Below are 14,461 nucleotides of genomic sequence, written 5' to 3'. Positions count from 1 at the left end.
GTGTTAAAGGCATAATAAATATTTTGGAATCATAATTATGGTTTTCCCTTCTGGAAAAATAGGAAATCACTTAGTTGATATTTCTCTTTAGCATAATTTATTTTGTAAGACTCTCCTAAGTGTTTCCTACATAAGGTAAATCTTTTTGTTAAAAGCAACAGAAGGTCGTTTCTGTTTATATTTGACCTGGCATCTAGATTCTCTGATTAAATTATTGTAGGGAAAGAGAAAATGTAACGAAATGTATTCCACAGTTAGAAATTGTGTTGCACAGTTCCAAAGCCAGAGGAGGTGAAAGATTGCCCGTAGCTGTTACAATTAGAAAAATAATGGAGATTTTTTTTCTTGAATTTCACTTTGTTCTTTCATTTTTTTATTGAAGTACAGTCAGTTTACAATGTTGTGTCAATTTCTGCTGTACAGCATAATACTTCAGTCATACATAGACATACATATATTTATTTTCATATTCTTTTTCTTTATAGATTACCACAAGATATTGAATATAGTTCCCTATGCTATACAGTATAAACTTGTTTATCTATTTTGTGAATAGTAGTCAGTATCTGCAAATCTCAAACTCCCAGTTTATCCCTTCCCACCCCTTTCCCCTCTGTTCTTTGCTTCTTGAGTTCCCAGTTTCATCTTTGCAATATCTACAGGGCAGAAAGAGGTCACAATGCCAGTGGGATTTTTTTTTCTTTCTCTAAGTGCTACTCTTGGCTCTCTAAAGAACTTTAAAGCACATAGCCAGAAAATATAGAATTCAGGATAATCCAGGTGTATTTCTGACCACCTCTGCCCTTTTGATCACTACTTAGGGTTCACAGAGACTGTGAACAGTGTCTCCTTCTGTATTTCCTAGGTTTCTTAGGGCAGCCATAACACACTGAGTAGCTTAAAACAAAAATTTATTTTCTGACAGTTCTGAAGGCTGGAAGTCCCAAATCAAGCTTTTGGCAGGGCCGTGTTCCTCCTAAAGTCTTCAGGGAAGGATTCTTCCTTGCCTCCTCCAGTTTCTGGTGGTTGCTGCTAGTCCTCGGCATTTTTCCCCTCTCTGCCTCTGTCATCACATGGACTCCTGCTTTTCTTATAAGGACACCAGCCATTGGATGAGGGCCCACCCTAATCCAGTATGACCTCATCTTTACTTAGCTAACGTGCTTGTCTAGGCCTTCTGCACATTTTTGGATTGGGTTGGGTTTTTTTGTTTGGTTGTTGTTGTTGTTATCAAGTTGTATGAACTGTTTGTATATCCTGGAAATTAACCCCTTGTCAGTTGCATCATTTGCAAATATTTTCTCCCATTCCATAGGTTGTCTTTTTGTTTTATTTATGGTTTCCTTTGCTTTGCAAAAGCTTATGTTTCATTAGGTCCCATTTGTTTATTTTTGATTTTGTAAAAAAAATCAAATCTTTATTAAAAAAAAAAACTAAACAGAATAGTGTGAACTGTGATGTGTATTATGTAATATTTTGGTTGGAAAGTGTGTATTTGAGTTCATATATGACATTTTACTAATTTTAATAGCTTTAGAATTGAAATTTATTTTTTACTTGAGAATTGTTTTAAAACTAAAGGAAGAATCAAAGTAAAACATGACATCAGTGATGTGCTCTGGTAGTGGCAGTTACTAAAAAAATCCCAAAGTAGCCTGGAATTCTTTTTGATGGCATTCCACATGCTTTAATACAGAGATCGAATGTGTGAGTTAATCAGATATGTCCATAGAGAAAGTAGTAGAGGTGAAATAAAGAAGTCATTCTTATGTTTCTGGAAAGACTGCTGCACACACAGATGTCTTGAAATCACCAGGTCATTGTTTCATAAGCCTCCGCTGTGGCCTGCGTGGAGGAGCGCTCGTGGAACTCATACAAAAATCAAAGAGATTAATCCGCAGTTTTTTTCTGCCCTCCTGGAAATCATTCTTTGGACTTCGCAGAGTTTGCTCTTCTGGAAAACATTTCTTCATGTATGATGTTTTCTGAAAATTTGGAAAAACTTTATTCATTCTTTTTAATCTCGCCTCATCACTGGAAAAAGCTGCAGAAAGTCTTTCCTAGACAAGAAGGGATACTCATTACGAAGGCAGGGCCCAGTAAAGCTACATTTTTGAAAAGTTGATCTCAACTTTGAAGTCCTGTGTGAGCCAAAGAAAATGTGAACATATGTGAATCAGCTCAGATTTTGTCCTCTGCTAGTTCAGCTTTTCTCTTCTGAATTTTTTTTTTCTGGTGTGGAATTTTAGATGAGGTTAATCAGGTACAAATATATATGTTTTGAACAATGTACCGTGAAATGTGAAGCTTTAAAACTTTTCTTTGAAGATAAGTGCACAGAAGTTTTGGTAAAGGCTATTTATTTTGCAAAAACAAAATGTAGTGAAATGGACAGTGACATAGGGAAAAATAAAAGAATAAAAATTTGAAGAAGAGTGCCAGGAGAAATAACAGAAGATGCTGGTCTTCCGTGGCCTTGAAGAAATCAAAATAGCAATGTGGAAAACCCAGTCACTCTCACCAAGAACTGCACACCTGTTCTAAAGCAATGGATCAGATAACATCCGTGTTCACTGTCATTAAGCCATTTTCTCTGATTTTGCAGAAGAAGTACTTCAGAAGGGGAAATTTTCTGAACTCAGGGGCATTTGTAAGCAGTCTGAATGGATCTCAAGGAAACAAACACATGGATACCACTGCATTTCTTGGAATTTAATGTGAAGTGGGATTTTTATGAATCTCTCCCGAACTTATCTTTACATCTAATACTTTCCCAAGATACTTGTACATTTTTGACTTCATTTGAAAGGAAGTTTCTAAATTAAAATTAATAAAAGGTGTTTTTGCATCAACTCTGCATGGGTACATTGACAAACCTGGCTATTTTCTTTATAGAATATATCCATGTGAAGAAGGTCAATTTTGACAAAGTTCTTGACATGTTTTAGAAGGCTCAAAATAGCAAATATTATTATTCATTACTATAACAAGCCAATATGTAGATATGTTAATTCATTTAAAAAAAAACTAATATAATCAAATACATGAATTCATTACTTTTTCTTTTTATACTCTAACATTTATTTTACTTAAAAATGGCATGATTCTTCATATAGAGTTAAACAAAAGAGAACTTTCAGTGCCTGCATTTTCTTTTTCTGGCCATTATTATTGTTCAGTTTATTTCACTTTTATTACTGAAAATAATTTTATCTTTTAGAAGAGGGCTGTGTTAAAAAGTGATCCCATCTATGTCAGATACACGAAATACACATCAGGTAACCGTGCTGATGTAAACTTTCACCTGCTAGCCTCCGGTTGTGCCGCTATCTGCAGACTGCCAGGCCACACCAGGGAGAGCCTGTCCGTATCTTCGTGCGCAGGTCTGTTTGAGGAGAGCTCTTTGTGGAGGTCCAACACTGTTTTCTCAGTATTTCTGCACGTTCGAGCACTTTGAGAGCAGACAGAAATGTGGGGTTTGCTTGTCTCTACAAATGCATGACAGTAGATGTGAAATGATTTTAGAAGGTCTATTTTGGAAATGCATGAAATTTATTTGAAAACTACTTCAGGTAACATTTGTCAGTGTGTAGAAATAAGTTTTTGTTTTTTTTTTTGAAAGAAGAAAATTCTTCTTTTGAAAATCTAGTGATACTTGAATGGCTTTTTAAGTATTTGATTACAAACAGTGGAGAAGTAATACTCAGTTCATGAGCCAGTGATTCATTGCATCATCATCTGTCTGGTCTGCCAGAGAAAGAAATTTGAGAACTATGGTATTTACTTATCAGTCACAAACCTCTTAAGCCTTTTAGTTAAGGTATTTCTAACTCTTGTCTAAAAAAATGCATTCAGCTCTCCTGTACTTTAATCCTTCTCTTTTAAAGATGAAATCATGAAGCTAATTAAAAAACTTATTTAAGTGAACTGCTGATAGAACCTTCAACATTAGATAGAAAAGTTTGGAAATTAAAATTTTTTAAATTCCAACTGCTTTCTTAGGTTCTTAGGTATTTACACCTTCTCTACTTTTAGACAGTAATTTACTCTGTTGGACCATTTAAAATACGTTTGATCTTGCAAGGAGACAATATATTCACTCTGGATGTAAGTAAATGTTACTCAGGACTCTTTGCAAATAGCCTTTCTCTGAGGTGAAACGCCTGCTGTAGAAGAAGGCTTTTGTGTTACCTGTCACGATTGCCAGACGACGCGGTTTTATTGACAGTAATCATAGGCTGACCAGCCTTTAACCTGTCAAAGAATGTGCAGAGGGAAAGGTGCCTGGTAATTACTGTTTGACCTCTGAGAAACTGTAAGGTGGTTTAGGGTTTATTTTGACGGGGCCATAAAATGTTACTGCAGGAATTGGGAGATAGGGGTAGCTGTTTTTTCATAAGAAAATTTGCACTGAAAAGAAAAGGCATGTTAGAAGATGTGTTTTATCATTAATACTATTATAGCATTAATAGATATAAAGAAATAAGTGAGTTCTATTTTCTAGATTAGTGATTCTCAAAAAATTTTTGGACTCAATTGTTTCACATTTGTTAAAATGGTTGAGGACCCCAAAGCACTTTTGTTTGTGGGTAAATATTAAAACTGAAGATTAAATATTTATTCATTTCAAATCACAATAATAAACCTGTTAATATATGAGTTATTTTATGACAAGTAAATATATTTACAAGATAAATTTAGTGAGAACAATGACATTGTTTTACATGTTTGCAAATCTCTAATGTCTTGCTTTATTAGTAGACAGCTGGCTTCTCATTTGCTTCTGCATTCAGTCAGTTTGCAATATGTTGTTTTTATTGAAATATATGTAGAAATTCTGACCTCACACAGATATGTAGTTGGAAAATAGAGGAGTACTGTAATAGCCTTTTCAGGTGATTGTGGACATTTTTTTTGGTACTGCACGAGAACTTAATGAGTGGTAGTTTCTTAAAAGTTAGTTGCAATGTGGAATCTGAAACCATTTTGATGAACTGTTTATACTCTGTTGCACTAAAATCTATCGGTATATCTTGCACTCTTAGTGGATCTTTTATCCACATCATAATATAATGTATTAGTTATTTGAAAAAGGTTGGTGTCTGGAGATTTTTAAACGTTTCCAAGTGTTAAATAATTTCATTATATAAAATCACATTCATATTTGTTAATACCACCATTGATAACTTCTGAAAAGTGAAGTATTGGGGGAGAAGGTATAGTTCATTGTCAGAATGCATGCTTAGCGTGCACAAGATCCTGGGTTCAATTCCCAGTACCTCTATTAAAAATAAATAAACCTGATTTCCTCCCCTCACCAAACAAACAAACAAACAAAAAAGTATTGGGAAACTCACAAGCTCATGGTAGTGGGTACAAGTTTTCCCCAGTCCTAATTTTTACCTGTAAGCTTGAGTTTTATCATTGGCCACAGTGCTGTTACTTGTTGTCCTTGAAGTGACAAGGCTCACTTTAGTCATTTTCAAAAAAATGCCTTCCAAGTCACCAAGTCTGAATAACCACAGTTTGTCTGGCAGTTCTTTCTAGTCAAAATGAAGTTTCGTGAACCAGACGGCTAACTCAGCTTAAAACTCAAACTGGCCGGATGCTTTTCCTCCAGACATCCGTGGTACGTGGTGCATGGTGCTTTATTCATAGTTCCCATTTCATCATTTCATCACACAGACGATTACAATGAAGTGTACACAAGGTTGAGAATTGAATAGAATTAATAATTGTTACTGCTTTATCAAGAATATCCTTCAGTGAAAGTGGCTTTTCTTCCCCCTCACTAATGCATGAAGGTGAAGGGTACAATGGCTACTAGCACAGTTTGGAGCCACTGCCTTGATTTCTGCTAAGACACCAGCAGTGTTACCCACCACTGCTTTTGTGACAACAGGGCAAATGTTAACACAGTTGTTGCAGGAGAACCTTGAGATTCAAAAAAGTTATTCAATAGTTTGAATACTTCAGCATCCCTTGTACTTTATTGCCAGAGATTCACATGAAAGTGATCCTCTTTGATGATTTGCTGTGCTAATTAACAGACAAATACAAGCAGAACAGCAACCCCATCATGCTGGAGACCCATCCATTTGTAAGGCAGAAGTATGATTCTTAGAATGAGATGTCAACTCAGTCTCATTGATTTAGTTGCATCTAATCTTTAATTGGATAAATTACTGTGTTATTGCAGAGTGACAGTGCTGTAATTTCTTTGTCTGACTTTTCATCCAGTAGGCATTCAGCAATGTCAGCTGTAAAACTCTCCTGGCTAATATCTGTGCTTCTCCAGCCAATGCAGATTGATAACCAACCCTGTAAGATGCTCCAGTGGCTTTTTTCATTTCTAGTTTGAAAAACATTATAATACAATACAAATATATTACAACATAATACACAGTGTTGGCCTTTTAAAGAGCTTATTGCGTCTAAGTTAAAATATTCAATTCCTTTTTCTTTGAACTTAGAATGATTGGTCTCAAAATGACACAACAACTTTACTGGCACCATGAGTGTTACTTTTAAAATGTTCCATTGCATAAGACACAACAAGAAAAATTATTAACATCTATAAATTTGAGGGGAAAATGGCTTTCATCGTAATCTCATTTCTTATTTATAATTTCACCCAGTTTCTTTGGAGTAGATGCCTCCCTTCTGTGAGTCAGAAGACTCTCTGATATGTCAATTTCTTTTTTTAAAAAACATTTTTAGATATAGACAGTGTGGTTGTAGGTTGAGAATATTAATTCTAATCCTATTTTAAGACAAAAATTAGGAAAAAGTATAAATAAATTTTCTTTTAGAATGAGATAAAATATTGTTAAACTCTAAAGTGAGTCTCAAAATTAAAATTTGTTCTTGTTTGAAAATGTAAACATATTACATGAAACAAATAAACAAAAGGTACCTAGTTCTTTTGTGTTTCTGTGTAGGTTACAAGGAAAATTTGGGGATTCAAAATAAGAATTTATTGAGCAGTAATGAGGTTACAGAGATTAGAGCAGGAATAACCAGAGGCAAGCCAGTCAGAACACAGTAGTACTGAGATCAAATTGAGTTAATCTCTGAAAACACACCTCTTCACCCACTAAACTTCTGCTGTAGAGGTAGGACACCCCAGAATACACAAGCACACACTCCACTGGAATGTTATCACACATCATGTAGCATCCGGAAAATTCCACCGTACACTCAAAAGAGAGTGAGACTGGAAAAGGTAATAATGGTTTAGCTTTACAGTAAAAACAGCTTTGAACTCAGGGACCCCTTTGGATCCTCTGTGGTCCCCTGGCCACACTTAAAGAACTGCTATTCTAGACATTTGACGCCACCATCAAGTTGTTTTACAAGTTACCTCTGAAAATGACCATACAGTTTTTTTGTTTTTTGTTTTTTGTTTTTTGTTTTTTACATTTTGCACTGTAAAGCAGGTGTGGTAGTCCCGTGTCAAGATCCTCCTCGTCCAGGCCTTGTTCTGTGTCTTCTCATAAAGTTAACTCTGTTATCTTTTGTCATGTCATATTAATTAGGCCAAGGATAAGAAAGTGGAAGAATGGTGGGCACTTTATTATGTGAAATAAGTTGACTAATTAATTATTTTTCATTAGAGAAGAAATGCATAATCTTGGTTTCAAGACGAGGCTTTATTGGTGTAGAACTAGGGCCCTCATTCCTTGACCCAGTGTATGGCTGAAAAGAATGAAGATTTGGATAAGAATGTCAATCTTTCTGTCTAGGGTCTTGCTGCTCTTGCTCAGTTGTGGGAAAACCTGGCTAGACTGTCATGGGGACAAAGGTCTTAGCCTCATCTTACATAGCAATGGTCACACTGGAGTGTGTGCTCCTATCCCTTCTTCCAGTTACATCTGGAAGACCACTTACATCTCCAGTCTCCCCACCAGCGCTCTCTCAGACATTGAGTTTAATGTGATAATTAGTTAGGATTAAACTGCCCATTAAACATAAGTAATGTGCTATTAAGATTGGAAAGTTATTAAATGATGAGATACCTTGTGCTGTATTTCTTTGATTCTAGGATGCGCATTTTGGCACATTTTAACAACACTGAAGTAAGAATGTGTTTTTCAATCAAAGATGCATCAGTTTAACTGGTGCTTTTTTTCCTCCACTTCTGTGAAATGATATCAGTTTTTGCATTAATTTTGAAATGTTATCTCAAATATATTTCTTTTGACTAATTGCAAGTGCCTACCTCATGGGAAAGACTGCAATATATTTCACTCTTTAATAGCTTCTTTATTTTTCATTTCAAAGAGAAATAATGATCTGGCAATAATTTATATATACTTTTTTTCCCCCAAAATGTGCACTTTCACATTAAGTGCTTCATAGCAGATAGGAAATTAACACTGAATTGTGTTCATGTAAATTGCTCAAAGTTTGCTTTAAAAAATCTCTTGCTTTTTAAGACAATTTTTTTTAAAGCTCTAGTGAACAATACAGTTTGGTTTTGGCAGATGCTTATGCTTTAAATTTGATATGCAGTATTTCATTCTGTTAATAACAGGTTTACTTTAGGACAGTGGAACTTATAGAAGAGCCCATAGAAGAGTCTTCTGGTCTGAGTTTCTATTTCAAAATTAATGGATTTCCCATATTTCTGAAAGGCTCAAATTGGATCCCTGCAGATTCATTCCAGGATCGAGTAACCTCTGCCATGTAAGTTATCTTTTTTTTTTTTCTTGCACAGAGCTTAAGGGTTACTCATTTTTACTTTCTTTCCAGTGGAAGGAACGAAGAGGTAATATATAATTCTAGGATAATGGAAACTTTATAATGGAAAGGATTTAAAAATCACTCATTTCATTCTCATGAGCTGTTAGTAATCTTACAGCTAAACTATTTGGGGCTGCTGAAACCATCCAGTTTTTACAAAACTATTATTGATTTCCTATAGAGGAACAAAATAGTGACTAATGTACATTTTGGATGGTTAGCCACCCTCCCACCCCCCAAAAAAAATGATGATTAAGTTTGGACTTTTTTTTTTTTTTTACTTTATTTTTTTTGAAGAATACCTGAAGGTTTTTTTTTTTTTTAAATGGGAACCCATATTTACCTTGTCATGCTGAGATATTTGCACATTCTCCTACTTTTACCTTGATAAAAAGAATTAAAGAAATTTTAAACTTTAGTGTTTTTCTGAAGCTTTGAGAACAGAACTTTACAAAAATAAATTTCCTGATTGGGTTTATAAACTGCTATCTTTGCGATAGTGAAAATAAACTTTGTGAAGTGAAAATAAACATATTTAACTTATTTAAATGTATAAATATGCATTGTCATATATTATATTTAGAATGTAGATGTGGTTGGTAACTAAACTCTAATTTTGCCAAAAGTTGTAGTAATATCCTTTTATTTCAAAATGTGTGTAATGTTTTGAATTTCATATGAAAATGAAATTATTCTCCAGTCACAGCACAGATAATCAGTTGTCTCTTTTCCTTTTCAAATGCTCCTTTCCTCTGCTGGCTGGTTTTGGTGGCAGCTGTACAGCACAGCTGGGCATTAGTAAACCTGCCCAGAGTGCCTTTGCTGGGAGCACAGTGCTCTGGGTCCCTGGCCATTCTGTTACTGGGCTTTTTTTCTTCTTTTCTGGGCACTGTCCTAGAGATGGAAGGTACATGCTCTTAAAGTGTCTATAAATTTTGATTTACCTGAAGGTAAGGTGAATAGGAATTGGAAAAAGCAGAAAGGAAATTTACTAGATAAAGGAGTACTGGACTGGAGGTGTTGTAAAAAAAAGAGATAAGAGTAAGCTAGGTACTAATATTCAAACTTTGATTTCTGTCTTATAGTTTGAAATGATTATATAAAATAAATGCATACTTTCCAAGGTTTATATTTTTTTCCTATAGGAATAAATTTAAGACAAAAATTTACTTTTAAAAATAGTATAATAATGTTACTGAAAATTTGGAAGGCAAAGAAAAGATATCATCCATAATTTTTATAGTCTTATTTTATGTTATTATAGTTAATTTGTATATAATTTTGTCTTACTTTCTTCACTTAGCATTACATCCAAACTATCATACATTTAAAATAAGTTCTTCCAACAGAGATTTGAATTGTGTTTATCAACCACAATGTGCTTTTAAAAATCTTTTTTTAAACATCTCTAAAATTTCAAATTAGCATTTAAAAATATTTTTCTTCTGTAGGTTACGGCGCCTATTGAAGTCTGCCGTGGATGCTAACATGAATACTCTCCGGGTTTGGGGAGGAGGAATTTATGAACAGGATGAATTCTATGAACTCTGTGATGAACTAGGAATAATGGTGAGTAGTTGACAGCTCACCATTTTATTTATTGATAGGTTACTATATCCTCAGTTTGACCTCCTGTGTTCTGAGTGGGCGATATTGCCCATTCATTCCTTTCTCAGAGCCAGGAATGGTGGTCATTTTTTTTTTTTTTTTTTTTTGCAGAGGAATAAATGGCATCTTGAAAACCCAGAACCATAGTTGATATCAAATGTCATAATTATTCAATTATTTCAAAATGATAGACATTCTCCATATTAGTTGTGTTTAAGTATATATCTATCTACATTTTCTTTGTCATCCTCTTTGTGATAGGAGGGTATGCATTAAAAAGAAAATAAAATATTAAAAAATTTTAAGCTTAAGGAGATCTAACCTAGAGAGAAGAAAATGATAAAAATTAAATTAAAAAGATTAAAGAACTCAGGAGGAGAACAGATGCCCAGAGAGAGAAGTTAGACATTTTCAACAGGGTTAGAAAATATAAAAAACAACCAAGCAGAAGAATACAATGACTGAAATGAAAAATACAACAGAAGGAATCAATAGTAGACTAAATGATGCAGAATAATGGATCAGTGAGCTGGAAGACAGAGTAGTAGGAATCACTACTGCAGAATAGAAAAAAGAAAAAAGAATGAAAAGAGGACAGTCTAAGAGACCTCTGGGACAACATCAAGTGCACTAACATTGGCGTTATAGGGGTCCCAGAAGGAGAAGAGAGGAAGAAGGGGCCTGAGAAAATATCTGAAGAGACAATAGCTGAAAGAGATGACTGTTTCCTTTCCTTAACCTGGGAAAGGAAACAGTCATCCAAGTCCAGGAAGCACAGAGTCCTGTATAAGATTAACCCTAAGAGGAATACATTGTTGTAATTAAAATGGCAAAAATTAAAGAGAGGATACTAAAAGCAACAAAGGAACAAAGGGAAAGCGACAAATAACATACAAGGGAACTCCCATGAGACTATTAGCTGATTTTTCAGTAGAAACTCTGCAGGCCAGAAGGGAGTAGCACAATATATTTAAAGTGATGAAACAGAAAAACCTACAACCAAGAATACTCTACCAATCAAGGGTCTAGTTCAGGTTTGATAGAGAAATTAAAAGCTTTACAGGAAAGCAATATGTATATATACATATAGACGGAAAGAAATTGAAGATGACACAAACAGATGGAAAGATATACTGTATTCTTGGATTGGAAGAATCAATATTGTTAAAATGACCATACTACCCAAGGCAATATACAGATTCAGTGAAGTCCCTACAAATCACCAATGACATTTTTCACAGAACTGGAACAAAAAATTTTAAAATTTGTATGGAGACAGGAAAGGCCTCAAATAGCCAAAACAAGCTTGAGAAAGAAGGATGGAGCTGGAGGAATCAGGCTACCTGACTTCAGACTATACTACAAAGCTACAATCACCAAACTATTATGATACTGGCACAAAAACAGACACATGGGTCAATGGAACAAGATAGAAAGCCCAGAAATAAACCCACAAACTTATGGTAAATTAATCTATGATAAAAGAGGCAAGAATATACAATGGAGAAAAGACAGTCTCCTCAATAAGTGATCCTGGGATATGTAAAAGAATGAAATTAAAACATTCTCTAACAGCATATACAAAAATAAACTCAAAGTGGATAAAAGTCCTAAAGTAAGATTGGATACTCTAAAAGGAAAGAGGATACTCTAAGAGGAAAACATAGGCAGAACACTCTATGACATAAATTACAGCAATATTTTGAACCAGCTTTTACAGTAATGAAAATAAAAGCAACACTAAACAAATGGGACCTAATTAAACTTAAAAGCTTTTGCACAGCAAAGGAAACCATAAACAAAATGAAAAGAACCTCCAGAACTGGAAAAAACTGCAACCAATGTGACTGATAAGAGTTTAATTTCCAAAATATGCAAACAGCTCATACAGTTTAAAATCAAGAAAACAACCTGATCAAAAAATGGGCAGAAGACCTAAATAGACATCTCTCCAAAGAAGACATACAGATGGCCAACAAGCACATGGAAATATGCTCAACATTACTAATTACTAGGGAAATGCAAATTGAAACTATGATGAGGTATCACCTCAGACCAGTCAGAATGGCCATTATTAAGAAGTCTACAGATAAGAAATGCTGGAGAGGTTGTGGAGAAAAAGGAACCCTTCTACACTGTTGGTGGGAATGTAAATTGGTGCAGCCACTATAGAGAACAGTATGGATGTTCCTTTAAAAACTAAAAATAGAGTTACCCTATGATCTCGCAGTTCCATTCCTGGGCATGTATTTGGAAAAGACAAAAACTCTAATTTGAAAAGATGCATGCACCCCAGTGTTCATAGCATCATTATTTTAATTGTCAAGACATGGAAGCAACCTAAATGTCCATCAACAGATGAATGGATAAAGAAGTATTCCATTGTATATATATATCACATCTTCAGAATGAAGAATTTCTTTCTGTGCAGTAAAATCTATGACAGTGCTTGATTGCCTTTTATTTGATTTGATAGATCTGGCAGGATTTTATGTTTGCCTGTGCCCTTTATCCAACTGATCGGGGCTTCGTGGATTCAGTGAGAGCAGAAGTTGCTTACCAGGTACATTATAATCACTCCAAGAAGGAAAGGCTCATGTTTTAGTTTTGCCTTTGTTAAACCTCTCCTTGTTTTTTTTTTTTTTTTTTTCATTTTTTTTTCTTTTTTGTTGTTGTTGTTGTTGCTCTTTTTACTAAATCCCATGAAAAAGCCAGTCAGGTAACTGACTCCCTAGGGGATTCCACCCAGTCTCATGACGTTACCTATTGGCTGGCGCCTCTCAGATTTATTCCGGCCCAGACTTCTCTGCTGAGCTTCTGGTTCTTACTATCCAGCTGCGCACTTGGTGCTCCACTTGGAGGGTTAGTAGGCATCTCACATGTAACATGTCCAAACCAAACTTCTACTACCTCCCCCAAACGTGCTTTTCTTGCGGTTTTCCCCACCTCAGTACGTCACAATACCAGTGTCTGAATTTCTCAAGTCAAAGATGAAGTGATTCTTGACTCCTTGATTTCTTTTGCATTCTACATATGCACAGTTTTATATTTATAGATCTGTCAATGCAAGGAAGTGATTATATTCTAGCTCTGTCCACTGAAGAGGCCCAGAGGCAGTGAACAACCTAGTAATATTGAGCATCCTCATACTGAAATAATCTTTTCCATTAAGAAAAGGGCTTCTCAGAGGGGAGGGTATAGCTCAGTGGTAGAGTGTGTGTTTAGCACGCATGAGGTCCTGGGTTCAATCCCCAATACTTCTATTCAAACAAACACCTAATTACCCTCTTCCCCCCCGAAATTTTTTTTTTTTTTAAAGAGAAGAAATTCTTAGAGAAATGGCTGATTCCAGGTCTGGGACAGGAAATATACTAGATGACCCTGGAATATTTTGTGCATGAGTAACAAAGCAGCTGTCAAAGATACATTAAAAGAACTTTGATGAAATTCTGACCAACCAAAAGTGGGACAATTTGAGATTCAGTAAGGATAAGAATATCAGTGGATTGCAGTCCTTCAAGTAAATCCATGAGTTCATAATTAGAATGTCAAAAGAAATTTTAAAAAGTAATTACTATAACGCTCTAGATTGTGATTGCTCTTGGAAGGAAGGAGGGACAACGATTAGGAAGGGGCACGTGAGGGCTTCTAGGGTGATTGGTAAAGTTCTCTTTCTTGGTCAGGATGTTGTTAACGAGAGTGATTGCCTTATAATAATTCACTATGTCACAATTTATTTTCTGTATCTATGTTTTTTTTTTTAATTTAAAAAGTGAGTATTGAATCATCCCTAGCTTAAAGCCCTCCAGGTAAAGTGAAAGATCTTCCCTGTGCACAATCTGGTCTCTGTCTGCCTCTCCGTCCTCACCAAACACCACCTCCCCTGTACTCTCCCTGTCCTGGACCGCTTTCCCCATCACCTGCCCCTGTGGACCACCTCACCCATTTTTTTCTGGTCCCTCTTACCTTGAGCATGACTCCCTGGGAAAAACCTTTCTATGCCTGCAAGTCTAGATTAGGGCATCTTCCCTTTGCTACACACATCACACTTGGAATTACTTGTTCAATGTTTTGTCATTCCAGCAAGATAGTAATCTCCCTGAGGCTT

At 35.3% G+C, this 14,461-nt stretch overlaps 1 protein-coding gene across 1 annotated transcript in view; it reads left to right on the top strand.

The window, feature by feature from the left end:
• MANBA (mannosidase beta) overlaps positions 1-14,461 on the top strand; it is a 91,248-nt gene that overhangs the window by 35,799 nt on the left and 40,988 nt on the right. The window contains exons 8-10 of the mRNA XM_014562031.2: positions 8,537-8,688; positions 10,197-10,314; positions 12,830-12,916. Of these exons, the coding sequence (XP_014417517.2) occupies positions 8,537-8,688; positions 10,197-10,314; positions 12,830-12,916 (357 nt within the window). The remainder of the gene's footprint in view (positions 1-8,536; positions 8,689-10,196; positions 10,315-12,829; positions 12,917-14,461) is intronic.

Source organism: Camelus ferus, chromosome 2, assembly GCF_009834535.1.
Source record: "Camelus ferus isolate YT-003-E chromosome 2, BCGSAC_Cfer_1.0, whole genome shotgun sequence".
Lineage (NCBI taxonomy): Eukaryota > Metazoa > Chordata > Mammalia > Artiodactyla > Camelidae > Camelus > Camelus ferus.
Note: the sequence above shows the minus strand (reverse complement) of the source record. Positions and strands in the feature narration are given on the sequence as shown.